At 49.9% G+C, this 25,000-nt stretch overlaps 3 protein-coding genes across 3 annotated transcripts in view; 2 read left to right on the forward strand and 1 right to left on the reverse strand.

Moving 5' to 3' along the window:
* The window catches only part of sh3tc1 (SH3 domain and tetratricopeptide repeats 1), an 11,061-nt gene extending 7,959 nt beyond the window's left edge, over positions 1-3,102 (forward strand). The window contains exons 13-18 of the mRNA XM_084691949.1: positions 54-234; positions 437-587; positions 743-865; positions 980-1,130; positions 1,635-1,831; positions 2,323-3,102. Coding sequence (XP_084548075.1) covers positions 54-234; positions 437-587; positions 743-865; positions 980-1,130; positions 1,635-1,831; positions 2,323-2,577 — 1,058 coding nt within the window. The 3' untranslated portion in view covers positions 2,578-3,102. The remainder of the gene's footprint in view (positions 1-53; positions 235-436; positions 588-742; positions 866-979; positions 1,131-1,634; positions 1,832-2,322) is intronic.
* A 1,155-nt stretch (positions 3,103-4,257) lies between these two features.
* On the forward strand, positions 4,258-13,185 carry htra3b (HtrA serine peptidase 3b). Its single transcript, XM_084691983.1, has 9 exons — positions 4,258-5,070; positions 7,798-7,897; positions 8,128-8,350; positions 10,425-10,619; positions 10,731-10,763; positions 10,891-11,005; positions 11,379-11,436; positions 11,561-11,656; positions 12,039-13,185. Exons 1-9 carry the CDS (start codon positions 4,656-4,658, stop codon positions 12,205-12,207), a joined length of 1,404 nt encoding a protein of 467 aa, XP_084548109.1. The 5' UTR covers positions 4,258-4,655; the 3' UTR covers positions 12,208-13,185.
* Positions 13,186-16,161: 2,976 nt separating this feature from the next.
* The window catches only part of acox3 (acyl-CoA oxidase 3, pristanoyl), a 14,671-nt gene continuing 5,832 nt past the window's right edge, over positions 16,162-25,000 (reverse strand). Inside the window, exons 12-18 of the mRNA XM_084691959.1 lie at positions 24,763-24,879; positions 24,558-24,671; positions 23,420-23,535; positions 21,203-21,377; positions 20,676-20,743; positions 20,456-20,542; positions 16,162-16,847 (exon numbers count right to left, since the gene is read on the reverse strand). Of these exons, the coding sequence (XP_084548085.1) occupies positions 16,728-16,847; positions 20,456-20,542; positions 20,676-20,743; positions 21,203-21,377; positions 23,420-23,535; positions 24,558-24,671; positions 24,763-24,879 (797 nt within the window). The 3' untranslated portion in view covers positions 16,162-16,727. The remainder of the gene's footprint in view (positions 16,848-20,455; positions 20,543-20,675; positions 20,744-21,202; positions 21,378-23,419; positions 23,536-24,557; positions 24,672-24,762; positions 24,880-25,000) is intronic.

Consider the following 25,000-nt stretch of genomic DNA (forward strand, 5'->3'; position numbering starts at 1 on the left):
ACGCCTGCGGCTACCAGTGACTTGAGGTGCGTTCGTTTTGCTCGCCCTGGCAGGCCAGCTGAGCGCCACGCGGCGGCTGTGCCACCTGTATGGTTCGGTGTGCCCCGACGAGGCCCAGTGCATCATCTACAACGAGCACCAGCTGGGGCTGCTGCGAGGCCGGGGGGAGCGAGGCCGGGAGGGGGAAGTCCTGGAGGCCATCAGCCGCCTCTACCTCAGCCTGGGCACCGAGAGGTCAGGGGTCGGGGGGGGGGGGCCTCAAGGCGGTGTGTTTGAATCTAGTGCATGTTGGATTTAAATCGTGTTTTGTTTGTGTGGCTTTATTAGTATGCCTGTCTCACTGTCTGTGTGTCTGTCTCACTGTGTGTGTGTCTGTCTCACTGTGTGTGTGTCTGTCTCACTGTGTGTGTGTGTGACCCCGTCCTCCTGTGCGCAGGGCGTACCGCTCGGCCCTGGACTACACCAAGAGGAGTCTGGGTATCTGCATCGACCTGAGCCTCCGGGAGAAGGAGGCGTACGCCTGGCTGCAGGCTGGGAGGATCTACCTGCTGCTGGGGCAGGACGAGCTGGTGGACCTGTATGTGCAGGTACGCACCGACCTGCTGGGGGGGAGGAGCTAGTGGTGTTGTCACCATATTTTCACACTGTTGTCATGGTGTTGTCACCGTATTGTCATGGTGTTGTCACGGTGTTGTCACCGTATTTTCCTGCTGTTGTGACTGTGTTGTCGTGTGGTCTCCAGGTGGCCCAGGACGTGGGTCTGAGCACAGGAAACACCGCGTTCATCCTTGGGCTGCTGGAGGCTGCTGGAGACGTGTTCTTCAACGGAGGGAAGGAGCTGGACCGAGCCGTCTCCTTCTACAGGGTAGGAGGGACGCAGTGCGTTACCTCGTCTTTCAGGATGTGTGGATGTGTGTCATCTAAACTGTGTGTTTTCTTTCATGTTGTGTGTGTGTGTGTGTGTGTGTGTGTGCGGTAGGACCGGGCGCTACCTATCGCTGTGAAGACGGGCAGCGTGACGTCCAGACTGAGGCTGTGCAACAAGCTGGTGGAGCTTCTGCTCCGCTTGCAGCTGAGCGGGGAGGCGGTGGAGTTTGCTCAGATCGCCCTGCAGCTCAGCGTCTCTCTGGGTGGGTCACGGGTTCGATTCCCGGACGAAAACCCGTCTCTGGGTGAATGGGTGGGGGGTTAGGCGTTCACTAGACACACACACCTGAGAAACACAGGGACTGCACTTGGAGTTTGCTTTACTTAGTTGTCTCACCACCTCAGGTTGTGGGTTCGATTCCCAGACAGTACATATTAGAAATATCAGAGAAGCCACGACGCGTATGAACCGTGACTGTCATGCGGATATGTTCTGTACTGGTTGAGCCGGCTTGAATCCCTAAGTGTTATATTGAGTAGTATGCTCTTGGCCACCAGGGGGCAGTCTTCCCCACACTGTGGATAAGAGGGGAAAATAACACAAGTTCACTAGCATTGACTGACAATAGGTCTTGAACCCAAACCCAACACTAAGATCTAACACCCAACTCCTCCTGGACTCTGCTGTCGTTGCCTTACAAGCGACAATACAAACAAACAAAATGGTGGTTTGTTTTGGTTTGTCACGCTACATTCCCACCCTGCAGGAGACCGTCTGAACGAGAGGGTGGCCTACCACCGGCTGGCCTGCGTGTACCACAGCCTGAGCCAGTTTGAGCTGGCTGAACACTACTACCTGAAGGCCCTGTCCCTCTGCCCCACGCCCCTGCAGTTCGATGAGGAGACCCTGTACTATGTCAGAGTGTACCAGACACTGGGGGACATCATCTTCTACGACCTCAAGGTGAAAGACCACTCTCGTGGAAGAAGGAAGAGAAAGAGATAAGGGGACAGGGAAATGAGAGTAGGAAAGAAAGAAGGGATGGAGGGAAGGTGAAAAAACTTGTGAAAGACTGCACTTGAAAAAAGAGAGAGGGAGAATTCTTAAGATAAAAAATAAATTATTTGTCCCAGCTTTAGAATTCTGCATCTTCCGGCTCACATGGAAAGTTATTGTGCATTTTACAGCTGTGCTAATGGATGGGTGACTGGCTGTTCACCAACCAAAATGTCCTTTAACCGCCCCCCACAGACCCCAACTCAACTCTGACCTCTGAACTTGTATTAGAACTTGTGAAAACGTATTCATTTAGCAGACGCTCTCTTCCAAACTGACACCCAGGGGGGACTGGAACCTGCAACCCTTTGATCTGACGTCCAATGTTCTGCCTCTGATCTACACCCAACCTTAACATGTCCCCTTTAACCCCCCCCCCCCCCCCCCCCCGACTCCAGGACCCGTTTGATGCTGCGGGGTACTACCACTTGGCCTTGGCTGCCGCCATGGACCTGGGCAACAAGAAGTCGCAGCTGCAGCTCTGCACGCGATTGGCTACCATTTACCACAACTTCCTGGTGGACCGCGAGCTCTCTCTCTTCTTCTACCAGAAGGCCCGGGGCTTCGCTTCGGACCTCAACATCCGCCGCATCAACCTGGCGCCGGACCAGCAACAGAGAAGCGTTTCCCAGTACAAGGCCAGCGGGCGCTAGGGAGGCAGGCGGAGCCCGCCCAGATCAACACTCCCTGCATTCTAGAGTGTTCCGTAATTCAGTTCCGGAGTCTGAGATGCAGCACTCCCAGCGTTCTGGAAGTCCGGTGTTCTAGAACGTTCCCGGAGTCTGTGTGATGCAGGCTGTTGAGTGCTGGAGATCAGGAAAACGTCTACAATGACTTGATTTGTGTTTTAACAATTGGACAATTTGTGGTGACTTGAGAGCACTGTAAATAGATTTTTAAACTATATGTTCGAAATGTATGAATGATGTGGCTGCAATCAGGTAAACTCTGTGTTTGTACTGGAAGGGGATGATTAATAGGCCTATAACCTGATTGAGGCAAAGGTCACAGGGGTCACACCTGACCTTTAGAATGAATTGACACTTAATCAGTGTGGCAACACTGAGTTGATGTATTACAAATATGTATTTTTATAATATTTGCTGTATACTTCTGTAATCTACAATCTGATGGTATTTTTCTTAAATCTATGCTTTGAAATTAAATGATAAACTATTTGCGTGTGAGTAGTTACAACTTTTTAAGAGACACAAATCTTTGTGACATCCGATGACACATTTTAGAAGTGAAGATATTAAAATCGAAGCTAACACCACTCTTGGCAGATTGCTCCAGTTGTTCGGGACTGAAGCCAGAAGACCTTCAGGGGGGAGGAAACTATAGTTAGAGGAATCACACATGCATGAATACTTCAGAGATGTTCAGCGCTGCGCCGGTCAAAGCAGATAAGCCGTCTCCACGCGCCAGAAGCCCCATCAAGCAACCGGCTAGAAAGTGAGAGGTAAATTTTACACACATTTTTTTTTACGGTACACTTAAACGTCCGTTTTTCAGATTTTATATAAACAACAAAAGTATTCTTGAGTCTCATAATTGTCTCACCAAGTGACCCCGCCCCCCACTAGAACTCAAATAGAGGCTTCTGGCCGGAGGAACAAGTAGTTCACTGTTTCCCGCGACCGCCAGAAGTGATTGACGTTGGACTCTCAAATAAACAGGCCGCACGGTTGGTGAAATACAGATGACTCGCTCGACACCCCTCTTCTCAGGATAAACAAACACGTGTCGCCATCCCAGCTGTATGCCCCGCTGCCCCCTTGGCACACAGACACAAGTATGTGCTAAAAACAGCGCAACATCTGCGTAGGAACTGACCGAGCGACTGGTCATATTAAATTGCCCTTACAAGGGACAGTTAAAAAGGCATGCCCTCATTCACATCCATCACAGCCAGGATATGAATGACCTAATGTTTTCAGAAGACAAAATCATGCGTGTGTGTTGTGCTGCGTGGTTTGAAGACACAGTTCATTGCATCCGCATCCCTGGTAAACGGGGATTGTAGTGACGGGGATAGAGACCGTGTCAGTTGAATTTAGGCCCCTGTTGGGCCGTCGGTTTTCCCAAGATGCGGCTCTGTGTTCCCAAGACGCGGCTCATGTATTGGGTATATGTATTTGAAAAGATGAATCACGATCCAAAGATGATATGCTGATGATGATGATGATGAAGGAGGAAGGCGTGCAGCACAATCCCAGCCTGGAGGACGATGCCAGGTCTCCTCCTACACCATTCCGGTGATTTGGGGGCCGACCCAAACAAACGGCCGATATTGTCTGGATGTTCTTTCAAACCGGAGACAGAACGGGACTCTGCCTCGGCTGTTCAGGTGCACATTGTTGGTAAAGATGTATCCGAATTATTGCAACTAACTTTCAGTTACTGGGAGCGCTTTGGATGCACCGTTATGCGCGGATTTGGGATGATTTTTGTTTAGTTGTCTGGCTCACTTTTCTTTTGTATTCTAGACAAAGGAAAGACTGCGCGTGAGTCAAACCGTCTTCCAGTCTCGAAGAACTAACAGACGCATATCCTGCAAATGTAAATTGGTATCTGGAAAGTGATGCGTAAAAGTTTGGAGCGTCGCATCATCGCTACCGATGTCTGTTTTATGACGATCATGATTTCCATGTAAATCTATTTTCCCATTTTCTTTATTGGCCTAGTTGATCATTTTTTGTACCAAAGATTCGTTTTGATTTCGATCACAATGCAAATCCTACTCTTCGCCACCATTGTGCTCTACACCGCGCAGCGCATCAAAGCAGAAGCGAAAGCGAAATGCTCAGCGCGGTGCGACGTTAGTAAGTGCCCAAGCCCAAGCTGCCCGAGCGGTTACGTCCCAGACCGTTGCAACTGTTGTCTGGTTTGCGCGCAGGGAGAAAATGACCCGTGCGGGCGCAAAGACGACCTGCCCTGTGGCGACGGTCTTGAATGCAAGAATCCGGCGGGGAAGCGTCTCTCCAAAGGCTTCTGCCAGTGCAAACTGGGTTACAAAGTCTGCGGCAGCGACGGAAAGACTTATGGTAACGTCTGCCAACTGAAGGCAACCAGTCGGAAATATTTGCAGCAAGGACAACCCGCCATCACCCACATCCAGAAAGGCCCGTGTGACACCAGCATAGGTAAGTCAGTTGTTTATTAAAAATAATTAATTAACGAGTTAGCGATGCAAACTGTACGTTCAGTCAAACTCCAAACAGACTTAAGCGGATTCAGTATAAGTGCTATGACCTGGACTGTGACTGACCGCGGGACAGAACGTGTTAAAGGGGTCTGTGATTAACAAGCCAGATTCAGCTGCGTCCAAAAGAACGAGTCTACAATGTAGTAGCGTTTTTGTTAAACCAACGTGTTAAACTGACCTGAGTTTTCCCTTGCGCGTCTTTATTAGCACATCCTGTTTGGTTGTATGCAGCCTAATTGTCCCTGCAGATGAGGAGTTTGTTTCTTCTCCTTTAACAGAACTCCTCTTAAAATGGGTCAGGGGAAATGAACACACGTAATAGTTTCCCCCCTCAAAGACATTCTGTCGTTACAACATGACCTCACACCACATTGCGCGAGGCTAACGGCACGTTAAAGGTAAAGGAAGGCTGTTGTATAGGCTACTGTAAACACAAGCCACAATGTTATACAAGTCTCTGGGTTAATGCGGGAGAAAAACAAAAGTCTATCTTCTCAGGGAGAAGGAGAGAGAAGGGGGGAGAAAAAGGAAGAGAGGTGATGCAAAGGGGGTAAACCAGGGCTGTTTTCCTTTTTTTCTTCTTCTTTTTTATACGCGGACGCAGTTTTACACTGATGAGCGGAGCAGAAGCGGTCTCACAGTAGAAGGAACCTCTGGTACAGTTATCACACACCAGCCGAACCCCACTGGAGGTCTGGAACAGGAAGCAGGAAGCACAACGTCATGGTATACCTAGTCGGCCCTGCCAGAATAGGATCAAGGGGGTTGTGGAACCTCTGTTGAGAAGCACATGACCTTGTCACCCAGCAAGACCAGCAACTCGAGTTTGATGGGTTTATTTGCAAGTTTTCTTTAATAGCTTTAAATCAGCCCCCCCCCCCCAAAAAAAAAAAAAAATAGCATGTGGCAAATTCCACCATGAACCACATCAGAAGTCCAGTTCTTTCCACCCTGGTGGTTTTTGTGATAGGGGAGGGAGGGACTGAGGCTGTTCGGATGACTGATGAAGGGAGCCCCATTAGACACCCCTGACCGACCCTCATCCTGTCATTGTGGCAAGCCAAGCATGGTGACCTCAAGGAGACTTCTAACAGGACTCCTAATTGACCAATTACTCTACTAGAATATCTCATTGTTCCCAATAGATACTTCCTGTCTGGGTTGTGAGTCTTTGGGTGACCATGACAGGCGTCTAGACGAGTCTGCTTGGCCTTGAGAACAAACACCTTTCATTCCCTGTCGCTTCAAAACCCCGTTGATCCTCAGTGTTTAAAGAAGGATTGAACCCTGAGCATTTTTTTGATATTAGTCTTAACAAACGCCAGCCAAGACAACCTACAAACAGTCTTTTGGTCCAAACCCACATTTTCCGAGACACAACTTCACCCTCCAAGCTGGCATTACTGGCTCCTAGACAGCATAACTGCATCGGACTCTGTCCTGCACCACAGCCTAGGCTAAGGTATTATTATGGAAATGTTCAACACCGCCACACGACCACTGAGATCTGCCCATCCAGCTAGGTTTCCAAGTGCGTTGCCAGGATTATGCCATCACCTGGCTGTGCTGACGATTCGGTTAATGGACTGAAAAAGCCGAGGGCCAATATCTTGGTCAGACAGCATGTCGTGGTGAATCCCTTACACTGCACTTTTGCATACTTCGCTGTGCCAAGTTCGGCTGGTTTGCGGACGGTTCTAAGGACGGGTGACGTGGCAGAACCCAGGGCTGTTCCCCAGCTCATGCTGGTTCGGATAAACTCCCAGTCCTCCTCTGGAGGGACGAGGAGAGGGACAAAGAGGAAGAGGGATGCACCCTCCTGTTACCGTCTACATGTGCCCTGCAGTTCTGTGTTTGAAAAGATGTCACCAGACATCATGATCCTCCTATTTAGGTTGGCAGAACATCCTTATTGAGACTCTGGGTGCATTTGAAACGTAAACTCGGGCAGCTGTTGTAACTCAGCTGTTGTAAAAAGGGCACACCAGGTGGAGGGACACAGTGTCCACTGTTTATCTAAGCGAGCTAAAAGAAGCCCACCTTAAGTATTTGGAACCACCGGTATTCAAACACTTGAGATTCTGTTGACCTTGTGCAGATGCTATCTGCCATCACCATGGTTACTGTTGGCAGAGGGCTCCTCACTAGGTTGCCGCGGTTACTCCAGTATGGCTGTTTCTTAAATAACCCTCCGGTAATTATTCTAATTTACAAGCTGCACCCCGCCAAGGCCCTGGTGAGGCTGGGGCAGAGGCTGGGGCTGGGGCAGAGGCTGGGGCTGGGGCGGAGGCTGGGGAGGAGGCCAGGACAGCTCACCACACTAAGGCTGTTTTTAGACCAAAGCCTCTGCTAAATGAATAAGAATGCCAGACGTGCTGCATCTGCAGAGAGCAGCAGAGTCGCTAACTGGAGTCAGAGAGCAGCAGAGTCGCTAACACGAGTCAGAGAGCAGCAGAGTCGCTAACACGACTCAAAGAGCAGCAGAGTCGCTAACACGAGTCAGAGAGCAGCAGAGTCGCTAACACGAGTCAGAGAGCAGCAGAGTCGCTAACACGAGTCAGAGAGCAGCAGAGTCGCTAACACGAGTCAGAGAGCAGCAGAGTCGCTAACACGAGTCAGAGAGTAGCAGAGTCGCTAACACGAGTCATTCTTCCTGCCAGTGTAGGTACTCCACAACCCAGCAGTCCCAGGTACAGGTTCAACTTCATCGCCGACGTGGTGGAGAAGATCGCTCCTGCCGTGGTGCACATCGAACTCTTCCTCAAGTAAGTGTGTGTGTGTAGGTGTGTGTGTAGATGTGTCTAGGGATGTGTAGGTGTGTGTAGGTGTGTGTGTGTGTGTAGGTGTGTCTAGGTGTGTGTAGGTGCCTGTGTAGGTGCCTGTGTAGGTGCCTGTGTAGGTGTGTAGGTGTGTGTGTAGGTGTGTGTGTGTAGGTGTGTGTGTAGCTGTGTGCCTCCATTTTCCCGACCCTTTGACCTTTGACCTCCGACCCCAGGCACCCTCTGTTCGGGCGGACGGTGCCGCTGTCCAGCGGGTCTGGCTTTGTGATGTCAGAGACGGGGCTGATCGTGACCAACGCCCACGTGGTGTCCAGCAGCGTGCCCGTGTCGGGCCAGCAGCAGCTCAAGGTGCAGATGCACAACGGGGACGTGTTCGAGGCCGCCATCAAGGACATCGACAAGAAGTCCGACATCGCCACCATCAAGGTCAACCCGCTGGTGAGCAGCGCGGGGGAGAGAGTGTGTGTGTGTGTGTGTGTGTGAGGGGGTTAGGGGTCAGTATGTGTAGGTCAGTGTGTGTGTCTGTAGGTCAGGGTGTGTGTGTCTGTAGGTCAGGGTGTGTGTGTGTCTGTAGGTCAGGGTGTGTGTGTGTCTGTAGGTCAGGGTGTGTGTGTGTCTGTAGGTCAGGGTGTGTGTGTGTCTGTAGGTCAGGGTGTGTTTGTGTGTCTGTAGGTCAGGGTGTGTTTGTGTGTCTGTAGGTCAGGGTGTGTTTGTGTGTGTCTGTAGGTCAGGGTGTGTGTGTGTCTGTAGGTCAGGGTGTGTGTGTGTCTGTAGGTCAGGGTGTGTGTGTGTCTAGGTCAGGGTGTGTGTGTGTCTGTAGGTCAGGGTGTGTGTGTCTGTAGGTCAGGGTGTGTGTGTCTGTAGGTCAAGGTGTGTTTGTGTGTGTCTGTAGGTCAGGGTGTGTGTGTCTGTGTCTGTAGGTCAGGGTGTGTGTGTGTCTGTAGGTCAGGGTGTGTGTGTCTGTAGGTCAGGGTGTGTGTGTCTGTAGGTCAGGGTGTGTGTGTGTCTGTAGGTCAGGGTGTGTGTGTGTCTGTAGGTCAGGGTGTGTGTGTGTCTGTAGGTCAGGGTGTGTGTGTCTGTAGGTCAGGGTGTGTGTGTCTGTAGGTCAGGGTGTGTGTGTGTCTGTAGGTCAGGGTGTGTGTGTCTGTAGGTCAGGGTGTGTTTGTGTGTGTCTGTAGGTCAGGGTGTGTGTGTCTGTAGGTCAGGGTGTGTGTGTCTGTAGGTCAGGGTGTGTGTGTGTCTGTAGGTCAGGGTGTGTGTGTCTGTAGGTCAGGGTGTGTGTGTGTCTGTAGGTCAGGGTGTGTGTGTGTCTGTAGGTCAGGGTGTGTGTGTGTCTGTAGGTCAGGGTGTGTGTGTGATATGTTTGGCACAGAGCCATGAACACAGCCCTGCATCATCATGTATTCACCCACATCTGCCTAACAGACCTATTGTTTATTGTCGAGAGAGAAAGGCATGATTGTCTCAACAGAACAAGACAGACACTCTAGGGATGTTGTTGACACTCGTACGCTGACTAATAGAACATTCTAAGTTCTAGACTGTAGAAAGATAGTGTTCTTAGTGTTCTGGGCTGGGTCATAAAAGAACAGCTGGATTGTTCTCTAGAATGCTGAGGGGAATATCTGCTTGACTTTGAGTCTGTGGGAAAAAACTGAAAAAAGACCTGGACCTAATTTAACATTTTTAATTTGGTATTTTTCCAGCATCAGATTCCTAACCTGTGTTGAATCAAGCTCGCTTTTTGCTTTTAGGTCATGAAAAACACATCTATCTTTATTGGCTTCATTGTCTTGGAATTCCCCTTTAACATAAATCAGCATTAGTCAGAGGTTGTGAATGTTTATAGCTTGTGTCATGTAATGTTTATGGTAGGATTAATAAGGCTTAGTTCCCGTCAAATATCCCCCTAGGGACAGGCTGAATGGTTGTGCCCCAGGTGCTTGGCTTATAACAAGGCCGTACCACTGTAGGTAAACGGGGGGGATTTAGGGGGATTCTAAGAAGGGTATAGTTCTGCAAGTTTTTCATCAACTTAATCCTAACAGGCTTAAATATTGGATTGATCGTGAGAATGGCTAAGTGCTCCACCTTGATTCGTTACGACTCAGCACGTTGTGTCATGTAGTAATAACGTTTCTCCCTCAGAACGTAACTCACACACCCGCAAACTATCTGTCCCGAGAGCACATGTTTTTACTTACCCTCCCTTCACTCTCTCCCCCCCTCCCTTCTCTCTCTCTCTCCCTTCTCTCTCTCTCTCTCTCTCTCTCTCTCTCTCTCTCTCTCTCTCTCTCTCTCTCCTCCCCCTCCCTTCTCTCTCTCTCCCTCCCTCCCTTCTCTGTCTCCCTTTTCCCCTCCTGTCCTCTTTCATTCCATCCACATGCCTCCCCCATGTCTCTCTCCCATCCCCCTCTCTCCTCCCTGCTACCTTCTATTCTCTCCCTCTCCCAAACCCTTCTCTTCTCCATGTACCTGCCTCTCTCCTATCAACCCTCCATCCCTTAAACAGAAAAAGCTACAGGTGCTGTTGCTAGGTCACTCTGCCGACCTCAGACCGGGGGAGTTTGTGGTTGCCATCGGCAGCCCGTTCGCGCTCCAGAACACGGTTACCACGGGGATCGTGAGCACGGCTCAGAGGGACGGGAAGGAGCTGGGAATCAGAGACTCCGACATGGACTACGTCCAGACTGATGCCATCATTAACGTGAGGGAGCACACACACACTCACATACACAGCTACACTGAAACACACACACACAGAAACACACACACTGTCTGATGATTGGATGACTGATTGTTCTTAATCTTGTTACAGTACGGAAACTCCGGAGGCCCACTGGTTAACTTGGTAATAATACATACATCTAATATTTACCCTAACACATACAGTATCTAATATGTACTGTAATACTGAACTAGGAGGTTGAGTTATGCCACAAGCCTCTAAATGCCCCTAAACGTGTGTGTGTGTGCAGGATGGGGAGGTGATAGGTATCAACACTCTGAAGGTGGCGGCAGGAATCTCGTTCGCCATCCCCTCTGACAGGATCACACGCTTCCTCAACGAGTCCCAGGACAAACACACCAAAGGTGTGTGTGTGTGTGTGACCTGTGTGTGTGTGTGTGTGTGTGACCTGTGTGTGTGTGACCTGTGTGTGTGTGTGACCTGTGTGTGTGTGTGACCTGTGTGTGACCTGTGTGTGTGTGTGACCTGTGTGTGTGTGTGACCTGTGTGTGTGTGTGACCTGTGTGTGTGTGTGTGTGTGTGACCTGTGTGTGTGTGTGTGACCTGTGTGTGTGTGTGACCTGTTTGTGTGAGTGTGTGACCTGTGTGTGTGAGATGAGTGTGTCTTTTCCAGAGGTCAGATCCCTGTGTGTGACCTGTGTGTGACCTGTGTGTGACCTGTGTGTGACCTGTGTGTGACCTGTGTGTGTGTGTGTGACCTGTGTGTGTCTCTTCCAGAGGTCAGGTCCCTGAAGAAGAGGTTCATTGGGATCCGGATGCTCACCATCACACAGGCGTGAGTCTCTCTGGGCCTCCAGAAACAACTCAACTTTGGCAGATATCTCTACTGTACTTTATCTGCTATATGTCTAACTGTACCCATGTGTGTGGTGTGTGTGATGTGGTGTGTGTGTGTGTAGGCTGGTGGAGGAGCTGAAGCAGCAGAATCCAGACTTTCCAGATGTCAGCAGCGGCATCTACGTCCACGAAGTGGTGCCTCACTCCCCCGCCCAGAAGTATGTCTGTCTGTCTCTGTCTCTCTGTCTTTCTGTCTGTCTCTGTCTCTCTCTGTCTCTTTCTGTCTCTTTGTCTGTCTCTCTCTGTTTCTCTGTCTGTCTCTCTCTGTCGGTCTCTCTCTGTCGGTCTCTCTCTGTCGGTCTTTCTCTGTCTCTCTTTGTCTCTGTCTGTCTCTCTCTGTCTCTCTGTCTGTCTCTCTCTGTCTGTCTGTCTCTGTCTGTCTCTCTCTGTCTCTCTCTCTCTGTCTCTCTCTGTCTCTCGCAATCTCTCTGTCGGTATCTCTCTCTCTCTCTGTTTGGTTCCCTCTATGAAAAAGTTACAGTTGTTATTCTGATGTATTAGTCTTCTCCCCCCCCCCCCCGCCCCCCCCCCCCCCCTCAGAGGTGGTATCCGTGACGGTGACATCATTGTGAAGCTGAACGGCCGCCCCCTGCTGAGCACAGCTGAGCTGCAGGACGCTCTGCTGCAGGAGGCCGCCCTGCTGCTGGAGGTTCGCCGCGGCAACGACGACCTGCTCTTCAACATCCAGCCCGACGTCATCATGCAGTAACCGTGACGATGGAGGCGAGGCCTGTGAGGCCAAAGAGAGAGAGAGAGAGGAGAGAGAGAGACCCTGTCAACACTGCGGTGGACGCTGGTTGACCTGTTGGTTGGGAGTCTGGAGGGAGGAGCTGATCCCAGATCTGTCTTTAACAGGAACGTTGACACCAGAGCCGATAGGACGACAAATAAATAAAACAATAAAACTGTTTTGTTCCGACCTCAAGGCTGTGAAAGACCTTCGGATGACCCTCGTGGAACATTCTGGAATCTCCAAGGGCCGACTGTTTAAATCGCCCTGTGACCCATTCCATGTTTTTTCTGTTTACATTGTTGTTGTTCCTATCTAAAGGGTGTACCGTATACAAACCATGTTCTTGAGATGTTTGCCAATACTCACAAAGGATGACAACATTGGTTAGACAAAGTTTAGCCTGCAGCTCAATGTTGATGTCTACCGTGAGAGTGTAGTGTGGTCGCAGGTTGGGGAGAGTAGCCGTTTTATATTTTTCATCCACTCGTCTCCAAATGCTGTCACTGTCATAGACCACCGTGACAACACCGTGACAACACCGTGACAACACCGTGACAACACCGTGACAACACCGTGACAACACCGTGACAACACCGTGACAACACCGTGACAACACCGTGACAACACCGTGACAACACCGTGACCACACCGTGACCACACCGTGACCAAATGTGAACGCTGTTCCCTGCTTAGTTCTGTGTTAAAAGACGCGAGGAACCAAACGATCTTGTTTCGCTGAGCATGTTCATCTGCATCACCCTGCTGCTAGACGGCGGTTTGGATCGTCTTCTTCAAAAGACTGCTTTTATCAATCGATCGCTTATCATGATTTATCAGAACCTCATGTTTACATGCAGTATCTGGGGTCGTCACAAAGGCTATACCTCGAGAGAAAGATTTTATACAGGATTGTTTCTCTTTTTTTTCAAAAATAAACATTTAATAAACTTGTAATGGCGTGTCAAGTTGTTAAATGCCTCTGTCGTTAAATGCCTCTTAAGGATTTCCTCCGTTAATAACTACTCAGTCGTTAATCCGAAGTTTGTAACTCCACCACTGCAGACTTGTTCAGCGGCCTCACAATTTGGAGTTTGTCTCCAGCATGAAATATCCGCCAGACAAGCAGTAAACATTCTGGAACGTTCCAAGTGTTCCAATGACGCCTGAGGGAGCGCATGCAAAGAAATCAACCAATTGAGAAACAGCGTCTTTCTTTCTCTCTAATCAGCCATGAGGAGTTAAAGATGTTATTCTAAGGGTTTAAAATAGCTTTATCGTTTTTCTCCGCCTTAAGGCGGACAAATTGTTGCAACAATTGTTGCTGGTCGTAAATGTATTTCTAATTTACAGTAGGTCGTCTATGTGGAATGCATGGAGGGGATCATTTGGTACGGAAATGACACAGAAACAGACCTAGATTTAGAACAGACTGAAGCTGCTGTAAAAAAAAAAAAAAAAAAAACTGCTTAACTTCTAGAAAAATTATAGAAAAAGTATTCTTCTGATGTCCCTTCAGAAACACTGAATAGCCTATCCTCCTTTCCTACAAATACAATGTTTTTCACTTAGCAGGCGCTTTCATCCAAGGTCTTGTGGAGGAGTGTGGGAAGGGATCTGAAACGTCAGCCTCGAGATATGCAGTCGAACGCGCTCTCCCCTGAGTGAAACCCATCACCGACGATAACGTTAAGGTATTAGCGTGTATTCGATGTTGCCAGGGTGACTGGCACAAGCCTGCTAACTGTCAGGGTTGTGTCTGAAGGCTGCTACTGGTCAAATATTGTGACCTCTGTGGTAATGGATCTGTGAGGACTCCAAATAAGAAAACATGTGTCCGGATTAGTTTGAAGGGATGACATCGTTTAACTCTTTTATTAAGCAGTTACAGTGGGGTCACAAGACACATTTGCAAAAAGAATGTAAAGTAAAGGAGGAAAAACTCAAGCGTTGAAGACATCTAGGGTTCAGTTTGAGCTGTCCCATCATGCATTTCACCACACTGCTGATGTCTGGTCCTGAACACTCAAAATGGGACAGATTTTTTTCTGCTGAGTAGCCTGTTCTGATGTTGAACCAGGCAGTTGCTGTGACGACAGCCGAAGACAGAGGGCCTTGATAACAGCCTTCCAGTCTCACTTCCTGTTGGGGTTTGGCAGAGAAGCCTGATGGTTTCAAGATGGCCGCCTTTCGGTGTCAGTGACTTAGGAGCTGTCTGTTCACAAGGCGGGCGGCTCTCACACACACATACATACACACACACACACACACACACACACACACACACACACACACACACACACACACACCTCCCACATGCCACGATGTTGAGCTCCCAGACTTGCTGAGGGGAGAACATACAGTTCTAGAAGTCACCCTTTCACAGTCCCAGTTCAGTAATGACACACAGTGTCACACAAAGTCCTCATCAAGAACTCATCAATGATGTACATTTTTTTTAATAAACTTTTTCTAACATGTTTTATCAACCTTCCAACACATTTTTCTTTTTCCAACTTTTCTAAACTCCCAAAATATTTTATCAACCTTTAAAAACGTTTTTTTTTCGGAAAACTAATTTCGAGAGAGAGAGAGAGAGAAGGAGAGAGAGAGACAGAGAGAGAGGAAGAGAGAGAGAGAGAGAGAGAGAGAGAGAGAGAGAGAGAAAGAGGAAATTAGAAAAAATAAAATAATAGAGAGTGATGAAAACCGACAGGGAGTCAGAGGGAGAGAGGGGGTAAAGAGGGAGGGTGGAGAAGGAGAGGAAGAGTGATGGACCAGACATGAAGGAGGAGGCGGTGGGGGGGGGGGGGGGGAGGGGTAAAAGGATGCAAGGAAGAGGGGGAGCGAAAGAAAACAACACTCTCAACATGAGATACTGCGACCAAAAAACCGAGGCCGTAGATGTCCTGAACCTCTCGGGTCTGTCCTCGTTCTGAGAGGAAAAACGTAAAAAATTAACTGGCCCTGTAGTTAAGTAGGTCTAATATAGATTTCACTGCACTCTGTTATTTTATTGTTCAGTTTGCCGTATTTAGCTATCTTCTGTGATTGATATGTTGACGTACGTCGCACTGTCAAAGAGAGTGGATTGCTTAAGTAGAAACGTTAACTATAGGAAATCTCGCTTCCTTCAGGCAGCGGCGTTCGTTGATCATTAATCACTTCGAAAATGTTTCCACTAGGCCAAATAAGATCCAACTATCATGTAAGAACAAGAGTGAAGTGTTTATACTCAATGACGCCCTCCCTCTCCAGTGATCCACATGCCTTACGAAGATGTTTTCGTTCAAACGATCGTTTCAAGAGATTGTCTTAGTGAAATATTTTGGCTAAACCTTAACAAAACACATGGAAAATGTAGCCCTTCCTTCGAGATTAGGTCAGCTCTAAGGAGGACAAACATGATCTGCAACCAAATATAGGAAAGTATGTCCTAGTTGACCGATCCAGGGGAGAACAGGAGTGGTTTGAGTTGAAAAATGCATGTTTTCTTTCCAGACAAGATAAACTAACAGTGTCACGAAAGCAGATGAACTTTCAAACTGGGTCGAAAGAAAATTTAAGGGGTTTGTAACCTTGGAGCCACTAGTTGGATAAACATAGATCCATATACCTCGCCGATGGTTAAATTTAGAAGTCTGGCATGGCTTTCGGAATTTACAGAACTGGACCGACAAGAAAACGACGCGTGGCAGTTTTTAGATGTGTGTTTAGAGAAGGATGTAATTCAATTTGGATTGGAATGTCCAGTATTCATTTTTACATAATGAGAATATAAAAACAAAGTACGAGAAAAGATCTAAGAATTCTGAGAGGCTGCGGGGCTCAAATAAAATGTAATTGTTGCTGTGCTTGACCATAGACTAATTAGTAACTGCTGGACCAACGTTCCTAAAAATACATTATCAAATTATTCCACGAGCCAATATATGTAATTACACAAGTAAAAATCCTTTTATTTCATTTCAATATTTTACAAATATTCTGCAAGATTTTCCCAGTCCTTATCATCATAGTGAAGTGGTATTAATAGGCCTATATTAAACATTAGATCTCCATGGCTTTATTTGGCAATTCAACTTAGCAAAGTAGTAAATTCATGAATTAATATAATTAATGATAACATACAGCAGAATGTAAATTTAAAAGCAACATTTGCAATGTTAGAATAAATCATTTCCACTGAATAAGATATAACATGTATTGGAATATTGATATTCAGCACTGATGCTTGATCTTGTTCCATGATAAACATAATACAATCCAGAACTTCCCTTTAAAAGCAGCCATTCCAAAATTAACATCCCCAATTATTTTTGTTCTCTGGAACAGTGATATTAAATGGTGGACTTCTGGTTTGAGACGGCTGATCGACTTAGATTAAAGTTTTAAGAAATGTTGACATAACAACCAAGGAAGGAAAGAGGGTTTTGCTGTGGTGCTTCCTGTTGACTTCTGACCCTCACAGAACCCAGAGCTCACAAGGTTCCAGAGTTCTAGAGCTTGGCCCGGAGAGAACCCACCTCCGGCTTGTCGGAACAGAACTCTTTCCACCAGGACGGACGTTCTAGAACTTTGTTCCCCTGCATCACGGTGGACCACAAGTTCTTGTACAGCTGGAACACAGAGATCAACGGGATGTGTTAGAGATGGGAGGAGTGTGTGTGTGTGTGTGTGTGATCTAGCAAACCCCTCTAGTCCACTACCTAACAGTCTGACTAATCACTGGTACACATTAGGACCGGATGTGTGTTTGTGTACTGTAAACACGTAGGTTTGGGCCTCCAAAGATGTACTGTACGTTCTTGATGGAAAAAATAAGTCAACATAAACATTTGAGTGTGTGTGTGTGTAATTAGACCCAGTCCTCATCTTCACTCACATCTCTCCAGTATTAATCACATGACAACAAGACTCCATGGGGTCACGTGACCACAGCAGAAGTGTGATAGATGCATGCATGGTTGCTGTTTATGAGTTGATGGCTTCAGTAATTCTGGGTTAATGAAAGTTCTGGAAAGCGGTTGTGATGAATGATGCGATGAGCAGCTTGAGTAATGCTGACTACAGACAATATTTACATAAACAACATCTGTGTTTTTCTCAAAGTAGAATAAATATAAACACACAAACGATTCCAATGTGGTTCAGATATTCGTCACACTAAGTGAGTGGACTGAAGTGGTTACTACATGAGACACACACACACACACACACCAGAATAATAACTCTCTTTACATCTTTGACATCAGTGATATCCTCTTCTGGAATTCAGACTCACACACTATATCACACTGTGGTGGTGGGGGGGGTAGATGTTGCGGTTAGGGGGGGTCATAGCACAACTCTCACACGCACACACAACGATGGTCACAAACTACACTGTGTCGTAAACGCACAGTCTCTATTGCCCTCATTCCCCTCAGTTCTGAGTCCAGTCCGCTGACTAGAGACCTCAGTCTGACTCCCCCCAGCCCTCCTCCACCTTCCAGAGCCGCTCTAAGGAACATTCCAGAACTCCCCCATTAATCCGGAGGCCTCATTGTGGAACTGCGAGGCTGTGAAAGAGGGCCGGGCGTCAGAGCTGGTTTACTGGCACCCTGGCATCCTGCCCTGGCGACACCTCCCCTGACCTCCTCTGGCCCATCCCGAATTTACCGGGAGATTGTTGTTAACGGATGTCGATAGCTACGGCTCTGGCTCGCGCTGAAAGGCCAAAGTTGAGAAGACTGGAGGGAGTGTGTGAGGAGGACTGGAGACAGACTGAGAGACCAGCTCAGTGTGTGAGGAGGACTGGAGACAGACTGAGAGAGAGACCAGCTCAGTGTGTGAGGAGGACTGGAGACAGACTGAGAGACCAGCTCAGTGTGTGAGGAGGACTGGAGACAGACTGAGAGACCAGCTCAGTGTGTGAGGAGGACTGGAGACAGACTGAGAGACCAGCTCAGTGTGTGAGGAGGACTGGAGACAGACTGAGAGACCAGCTCAGTGTGTGAGGAGGACTGGAGACAGACTGAGAGACCAGCTCAGTGTGTGAGGAGGACTGGAGACAGACTGAGAGACCAGCTCAGTGTGTGAGGAGGACTGGAGACAGACTGAGAGACCAGCTCAGTGTGTGAGGAGGACTGGAGACAGACTGAGAGACCAGCTCAGTGTGTGAGGAGGACTGGAGACAGACTGAGAGACCAGCTCAGTGTGTGAGGAGGACTGGAGACAGACTGAGAGACCAGCTCAGTGTGTGAGGAGGACTGGAGACAGACTGAGAGACCAGCTCAGTGTTTGAGGAGGACTGGAGACAGACTGAGAGACCAGCTCAGTGTTTGAGGAGGACTGGAGACAGACTGAGAGACCAGCTCAGTGTGTGAGGAGGACTGGAGACAGACTGAGAGACCAGCTCAGTGTTTGAGGAGGACTGGAGACAGACTGAGAGACCAGCTCAGAGCTGGTTTACTGGCACCCTGGCATCCTGCCCTGGCGACACCTCCCCTGACCTCCTCTGGCCCATCCCGAATTTACCGGGAGATTGTTGTTAACGGATGTCGATAGCTACGGCTCTGGCTCGCGCTGAAAGGCCAAAGTTGAGAAGACTGGAGGGAGTGTGTGAGGAGGACTGGAGACAGACTGAGAGACCAGCTCAGTGTGTGAGGAGGACTGGAGACAGACTGAGAGAGAGACCAGCTCAGTGTGTGAGGAGGACTGGAGACAGACTGAGAGACCAGCTCAGTGTGTGAGGAGGACTGGAGACAGACTGAGAGACCAGCTCAGTGTGTGAGGAGGACTGGAGACAGACTGAGAGACCAGCTCAGTGTGTGAGGAGGACTGGAGACAGACTGAGAGACCAGCTCAGTGTGTGAGGAGGACTGGAGACAGACTGAGAGACCAGCTCAGTGTGTGAGGAGGACTGGAGACAGACTGAGAGACCAGCTCAGTGTGTGAGGAGGACTGGAGACAGACTGAGAGACCAGCTCAGTGTGTGAGGAGGACTGGAGACAGACTGAGAGACCAGCTCAGTGTGTGAGGAGGACTGGAGACAGACTGAGAGACCAGCTCAGTGTGTGAGGAGGACTGGAGACAGACTGAGAGACCAGCTCAGTGTGTGAGGAGGACTGGAGACAGACTGAGAGACCAGCTCAGTGTTTGAGGAGGACTGGAGACAGACTGAGAGACCAGCTCAGTGTTTGAGGAGGACTGGAGACAGACTGAGAGACCAGCTCAGTGTGTGAGGAGGACTGGAGACAGACTGAGAGACCAGCTCAGTGTTTGAGGAGGACTGGAGACAGACTGAGAGACCAGCTCAGTGTGTGAGGAGGACTGGAGACAGACTGAGAGAGAGACCAGCTCACTGGAGACAGACGCACGTTCAGTCTTACTCATCTGCCCTCAATTACTTTAACTCCACCGAGGGGCAAATATCAACCTGCTGACCACTGAATACACTGGGCATCGCCGTTGTCCTACACACACTCAGTGTGTGTCTGTGTGTGTGCAGCATCTTACTGGAACCCACAGAGAGAGGAGCCAGAGGCTGCAGTCATCTTCCAGTAACACAGAGAGAGAGAGTGATCCCACTGTAAACAGACGTGATCCCAGCCCGGCCCAAGTGTGTCAGCCAGCACAGGGTCACTAGGGTGGGGAGAGTGTGCGTACGTGTGTGTGTGTATAAAAAAGAGAAAGAGGGGAGTAAAATAGCAAAGAAAGAAAGAGGCCTCTTTGAGTGTGTGTGTGTGTACCGTGTGTGTGTGTGCTTTGTTAGTACGGCTGTCTGGACAGTGAATTTAGGATGCAGTGTTTTCCCTCTCTGGAGATTAACAGCTGTTTTGTGCACCAGCGTGTCGGAGACCATCTGCAACAATACATCCTTAGAGAACCTCCATCGCCTGGTAGGGGAAGCACACAGGGGTGGAGCTTAACGGGGGACCGCTGCTGTAAAACTGTCTGCAGCACATGCTGTCTGCAGGTGCTGCAGGCAGTCTGCTGTTGGGTTTGATATGGTGTCGTGGAAGCTGTGGCATTTCCTCCTGTTCACACGCACATGAGAGTCCCTGAGCTGAGGCGTGCTGACTCCACCCACCTGGGGTGGGCTTTAGCTGGCTTAAGATTCAAAACAAGGTCACCCCGAAAAGCCTTTTTTCTTATTTTTCTAGTAAGTCAGGGCTGGGACAGATCTGAGTGGATTGAGGGGGAGTGTAGGGGTGGAGGACTGGAGGAGCTTGTACAGTCTTACCTCTCCGTCTGCCTTGCCGATGGGGGAGTTGAGGATGAAGTCCGGGGGGGCGATGGCGTCAACCAGGGTCACAGCCTCATCCTTCAGCTGGGGGAGGAGAGGGAAGGAGGGAGGGAGGGAGAGTTGTATAGTTAAGAGAGATAGAGATATTATTTAAGAAAGAAAGAAGGAAAGAAAAGCAAGCTCGAGAAAAAGCAAGTGTGATTTGGTGATTCTGTACCAGAGAGCAGAGAGTGAGGATGGCGATCTGGACCGTTTCAGCCGGCTCTCTCCCTGAGACGTAAGCACCTGCAGGAACACAGCAGCATCACAGCAGCATCACAGCAGTATCACAGCAGCATCACAGCAGCATCACAGCAGCATCACAGCAGCATCACAAGAGAACAGGCTTCAGGATTCACAATAAAAACAACTGTCATGGATTGGTGAAAAGTCTCAAAACATTACAGCTAATGATTGACCCTGGTACAGCTAAGGACTGACCCTGGTACAGCTAAAGACTGACCCTGGTACAGCTAAGGACCGACCCTGGTACAGCTAAAGACTGACCCTGGTACAGCTAAGGACTGACCCTGCTAAAGCTAAGGACTGACCCTGGAACAGCTAAAGACCGACCCTGGTACAGCTAAAGACTGACCCTGGTACAGCTAAGGACCGACCCTGGTACAGCTAAAGACTGACCCTGGTACAGCTAAGGACTGACCCTGCTAAAGCTAAGGACTGACCCTGGTACAGCTAAGGACTGACCCTGGTACAGCGTGGCCATGTGGTTGCTGAGGCTCCAGAGACCGTAGAGACAGCACAGGCGCTGCAGGACTGGTCTGAGGTCAGCTGGGGTGTCCTCGTCTCTCGTCAGGTCGTGGAACCTCTGCAGGACCGTGTGCTCGATGTAGACGATGGCCAGAGAGCGGGAGTAGTACACCTGCACACACACACACACACGTGCGCGCAGACAACCACACAGAGAGATCAACGTGGGAGCCTCGCACACGGCTCACTTTACACATTCACACCTCACAAGCAGAATGAGTCACCCTCTTTAGCACTTCCTTCAACACACACATCTAGCCCTGGCTTCTTCTGAGGAGCCGGCAGGGGAGGCAGGACATAGAAGATGAAAGACTTTTAGAGAGCCCAGAGGAGAGAAAGGAGAGGAACTTTGGCCCAAGTTAAAAGGGATCCCCCTCCTTTAACACACTCTCTGCTTTTTCTCACTTTCATTCCCTCCCCCCCCTCCCTCCCTCCCACCCACCCTCCCTCCCTCCCTCCCTCCCTCCCTCCCTCCCTCCCTCCCTCCCTCCCTCCCTCCCTCCCTCCCTCCCTCCCTCCCTCCCTCCCTCCCTCCCTCCCTCCCTCCCTCCCTCCCTCCTTCCCTCCCACCCACCCACCCTCCCTCCCTCCCTCCCTCCCACCCACCCTCCTTCCCTCCCTCCCTCCCTCCCTCCGTCCCTCCCTCCCACCCTCCCTCCCTCCCTCCCTCCCTCCCTCCCTCCCTCCCTCCCTCCCTCCCTCCCTCCCAAAATAAACACACACACAAAAAACGTGTACAAACATACACGCACACACGCCCTGCTCTGAACAGCGCGTGTTGAGGGTGTGTTCCTGCTTGTTGACATCAGGTGTCGTTGTGGACAGGCTCTCTACAGCCTGGCTGCTTCTGTCCAGACTCACGTGTGGTTAGGCTTTATGACGTCACAGACGTGCCCCCTCTGAGGCCCCCCCTGTTGAGCCTGGGGCCGGGGCCATCGTGAGGGGCTGGGTGACGTCATTGCGTGATGTTATTGCATGAGTGTGTGACATCATTGCGTGTGCTTGTGTGTGTTGTGACTGTAACAGTATCTAGAGGTATGACAGATCTGGTCATTGTGAAGGATTAGGTCATTGAGGATGACGATTTGTGTGTGTGTGTGTGTGTGTTTGCACGAGCGTACGTTCGTTTTGAGTAGATGATGTCCACCAAAGGAATACAGGATAAACATTCCAGTCTTACAAGGCAATACAACAGTTCTGTTTGTGTGTGCGGTACCATATGGGGCACATGCTGACAGTAGAACGATGAAGATAGTTGGATTTGGGTCAGTGCATGTCGACAGAGACAGAACACAGCCTTGGTCTGTAGTCAAGCAGTGACAGGACAGAGACAGAACACTGCCTTGGTCTGTAGTCAAGCAGTGACAGGACAGAGACAGAACACTGCCTTGGTCTGTAGTCAAGCAGTGACAGGACAGAGACAGAACACTGCCTTGGTCTGTAGTCAAGCAGTGACAGGACAGAGACAGAACACTGCCTTGGTCTGTAGTCAAGCAGTGACAGGACAGAGACAGAACACTGCCTTGGTCTGTAGTCAAGCAGTGACAGGACAGCCCTCTGAGCGAGGATGAGCAGGGTGGTGATGAAGAGCGTAGCGAGCGCGCTCAATCTGAGCCTCTGCTGGAGTGAGGTGGGGAGAGTGTGAGGAGGTGTTTGGTTTGGCCGACCTCACAGGAACGCAGGCCGACCGGACGCCAGGCGGGGTGTTGTCCTTAGCTAAACCCTCTATCCAGCCAGTGTGTGTGTGTGTCTCTGTGTGTGTGTGTCACTGTGTGTGTGTGTCTCTGTGTGTGTGTGTGTGTCTGTGTGTGTGTGTGTGTGTCACTGTGTGTGTGTGTCACTGTGTGTGTGTCACTGTGTGTGTGTGTCACTGTGTCACTGTGTGTGTGTCACTGTGTGTGTGTGTCACTGTGTCACTGTGTGTCTGTGTCACTGTGTGTGTGTGTGTGTGTGTGTGTGAGCAGGAGCGTGGGACAGGATCTTTGTGCCAGCCAGTCTCAGGAAGGACGGCCAGACAGGACCGGCCTGGCACACAACACTGGCACTGGGAACAGGACTGTGGTAACTGGATAACAATGTCCGTGTGTGTGTGTGTGTGTGTGTGTGTGTGTGTCTACGTGTGTGTGAGTGTGCATCTGTGTGTGTGTTTCTTACCTGGCTGTTGTTGCGGGCCTCAAAGTCGGCCTTCCCAGTGTTCCTCTCCTGGGCCAGCCTCCTGTCACTCTCCCTTAGCAGGAAACACACCAGCCACTGGTAGGCTGCCAGGGGAACTGAGGAGAGGAGGAGGGGGAGAGGAGAGGAGGGGGAGGAGGAAGAGAGGGGGTGGAATGGAGGGGGAGGAGGAGGAGGAGAGGAGGGGGAGGAGAGGAGAGGAGAGGAGAGGAGGAGGAGGAGGAGAGGAGGGGGAGGAGGAGGAGGAGGAGCAGGCCAGTCAGTGACATCATCATTAACCCCACCCAGTCCAGACCGACTGAGTGGTCCATCTGGGCCTGTAGCGTTCCTGCCTGAGCAGAAACACCAGGAAGTCTGACACCTCATATAGCGTTCCTGCCTGAGCAGAAACACCAGGAAGTCTGACACCTCATATAGCGTTCCTGCCTGAGCAGAAACACCAGGAAGTCTGACACCTCATATAGCGTTCCTGCCTGAGCAGAAACACCAGGAAGTCTGACACCTCATATAGCGTTCCTGCCTGAGCAGAAACACCAGGAAGTCTGACACCTCATATAGCGTTACTCCCTGAGCAGAAACACCAGGAAGTCTGACACCTCATATAGCGTTACTCCCTGAGCAGAAACACCAGGAAGTCTGACACCTCATATAGCGTTACTCCCTGAGCAGAAACACCAGGAAGTCTGACCCCTCATATGAGGCAGACGACCCTACTACAGCACACGCGTGGATGGTCTGTTGTCGTAGAGAATGTTCTAAATGTGAAGCTGGTGGTTCCTAAGCAACGTTCAGAGGGAGGGTGAGTGGGGTGATGTCAATAAAGGACCCAGATGTCTGGCATGTGTGGACAAGAGACCAGCGCCAAGCTACACACACGCACGCACGCACACGCACGCTTTGTGCTTGAAAAAGGAGTTGCCTGCCTGAGTGCTTTACCCTGGAAGGGCATTTAACCTCAGCGGGAAAACACTGCAGAACACAGGCGATGCATACGGTTGGGTGTGTGTGTGTGAGAGTGTGTATCTGTGTGTGTGTGAGAGTGTGTATCTGTGTGTGTGTGAGAGTGTGTATCTGTGTGTGTGTGAGAGTGTGTATCTGCGTGTGTGTGTGTGTGTAGTACCTGCAGAGTCCATACACTCCTCCACAGTTGCAGCAGTGAACCTGGTCTCCAGAATGTTGTTGATGTCGTCCAGGAAGTTGACAGACTGCAGCGGAGATTCTATTTTCACGTTGTCTACACACACACACACACAACCCCAATTCACTACCATATATACTGTATATTATAAACAGCTGAGGCTGACAATGTGTGTGTGTGTGGTCACCGTGCTGCGTGGTGTAGCTCAGCAGGTAGTTGCTGGTCTGCTGCAGCAGGACGTTGTTGTCTCCTTCATATGTGCAGTTGGGGTCGTTGTCGTTCCGGATGTCTCCCAGGCGGTTCACTAGGGGGCAAGGACGCAAGGGTAGGACACAAGGCTAGGAGGCAAGGGTAGGAGACTAGCGGGCTAGGAGACTAGGAGGCGAGGAGACTAGGAGGTTAGGAGACTAGGAGGTTAGGAGACT

Source organism: Hypomesus nipponensis, chromosome 25, assembly GCF_054491055.1.
Source record: "Hypomesus nipponensis isolate SF chromosome 25, ASM5449105v1, whole genome shotgun sequence".
NCBI lineage: Eukaryota > Metazoa > Chordata > Actinopteri > Osmeriformes > Osmeridae > Hypomesus > Hypomesus nipponensis.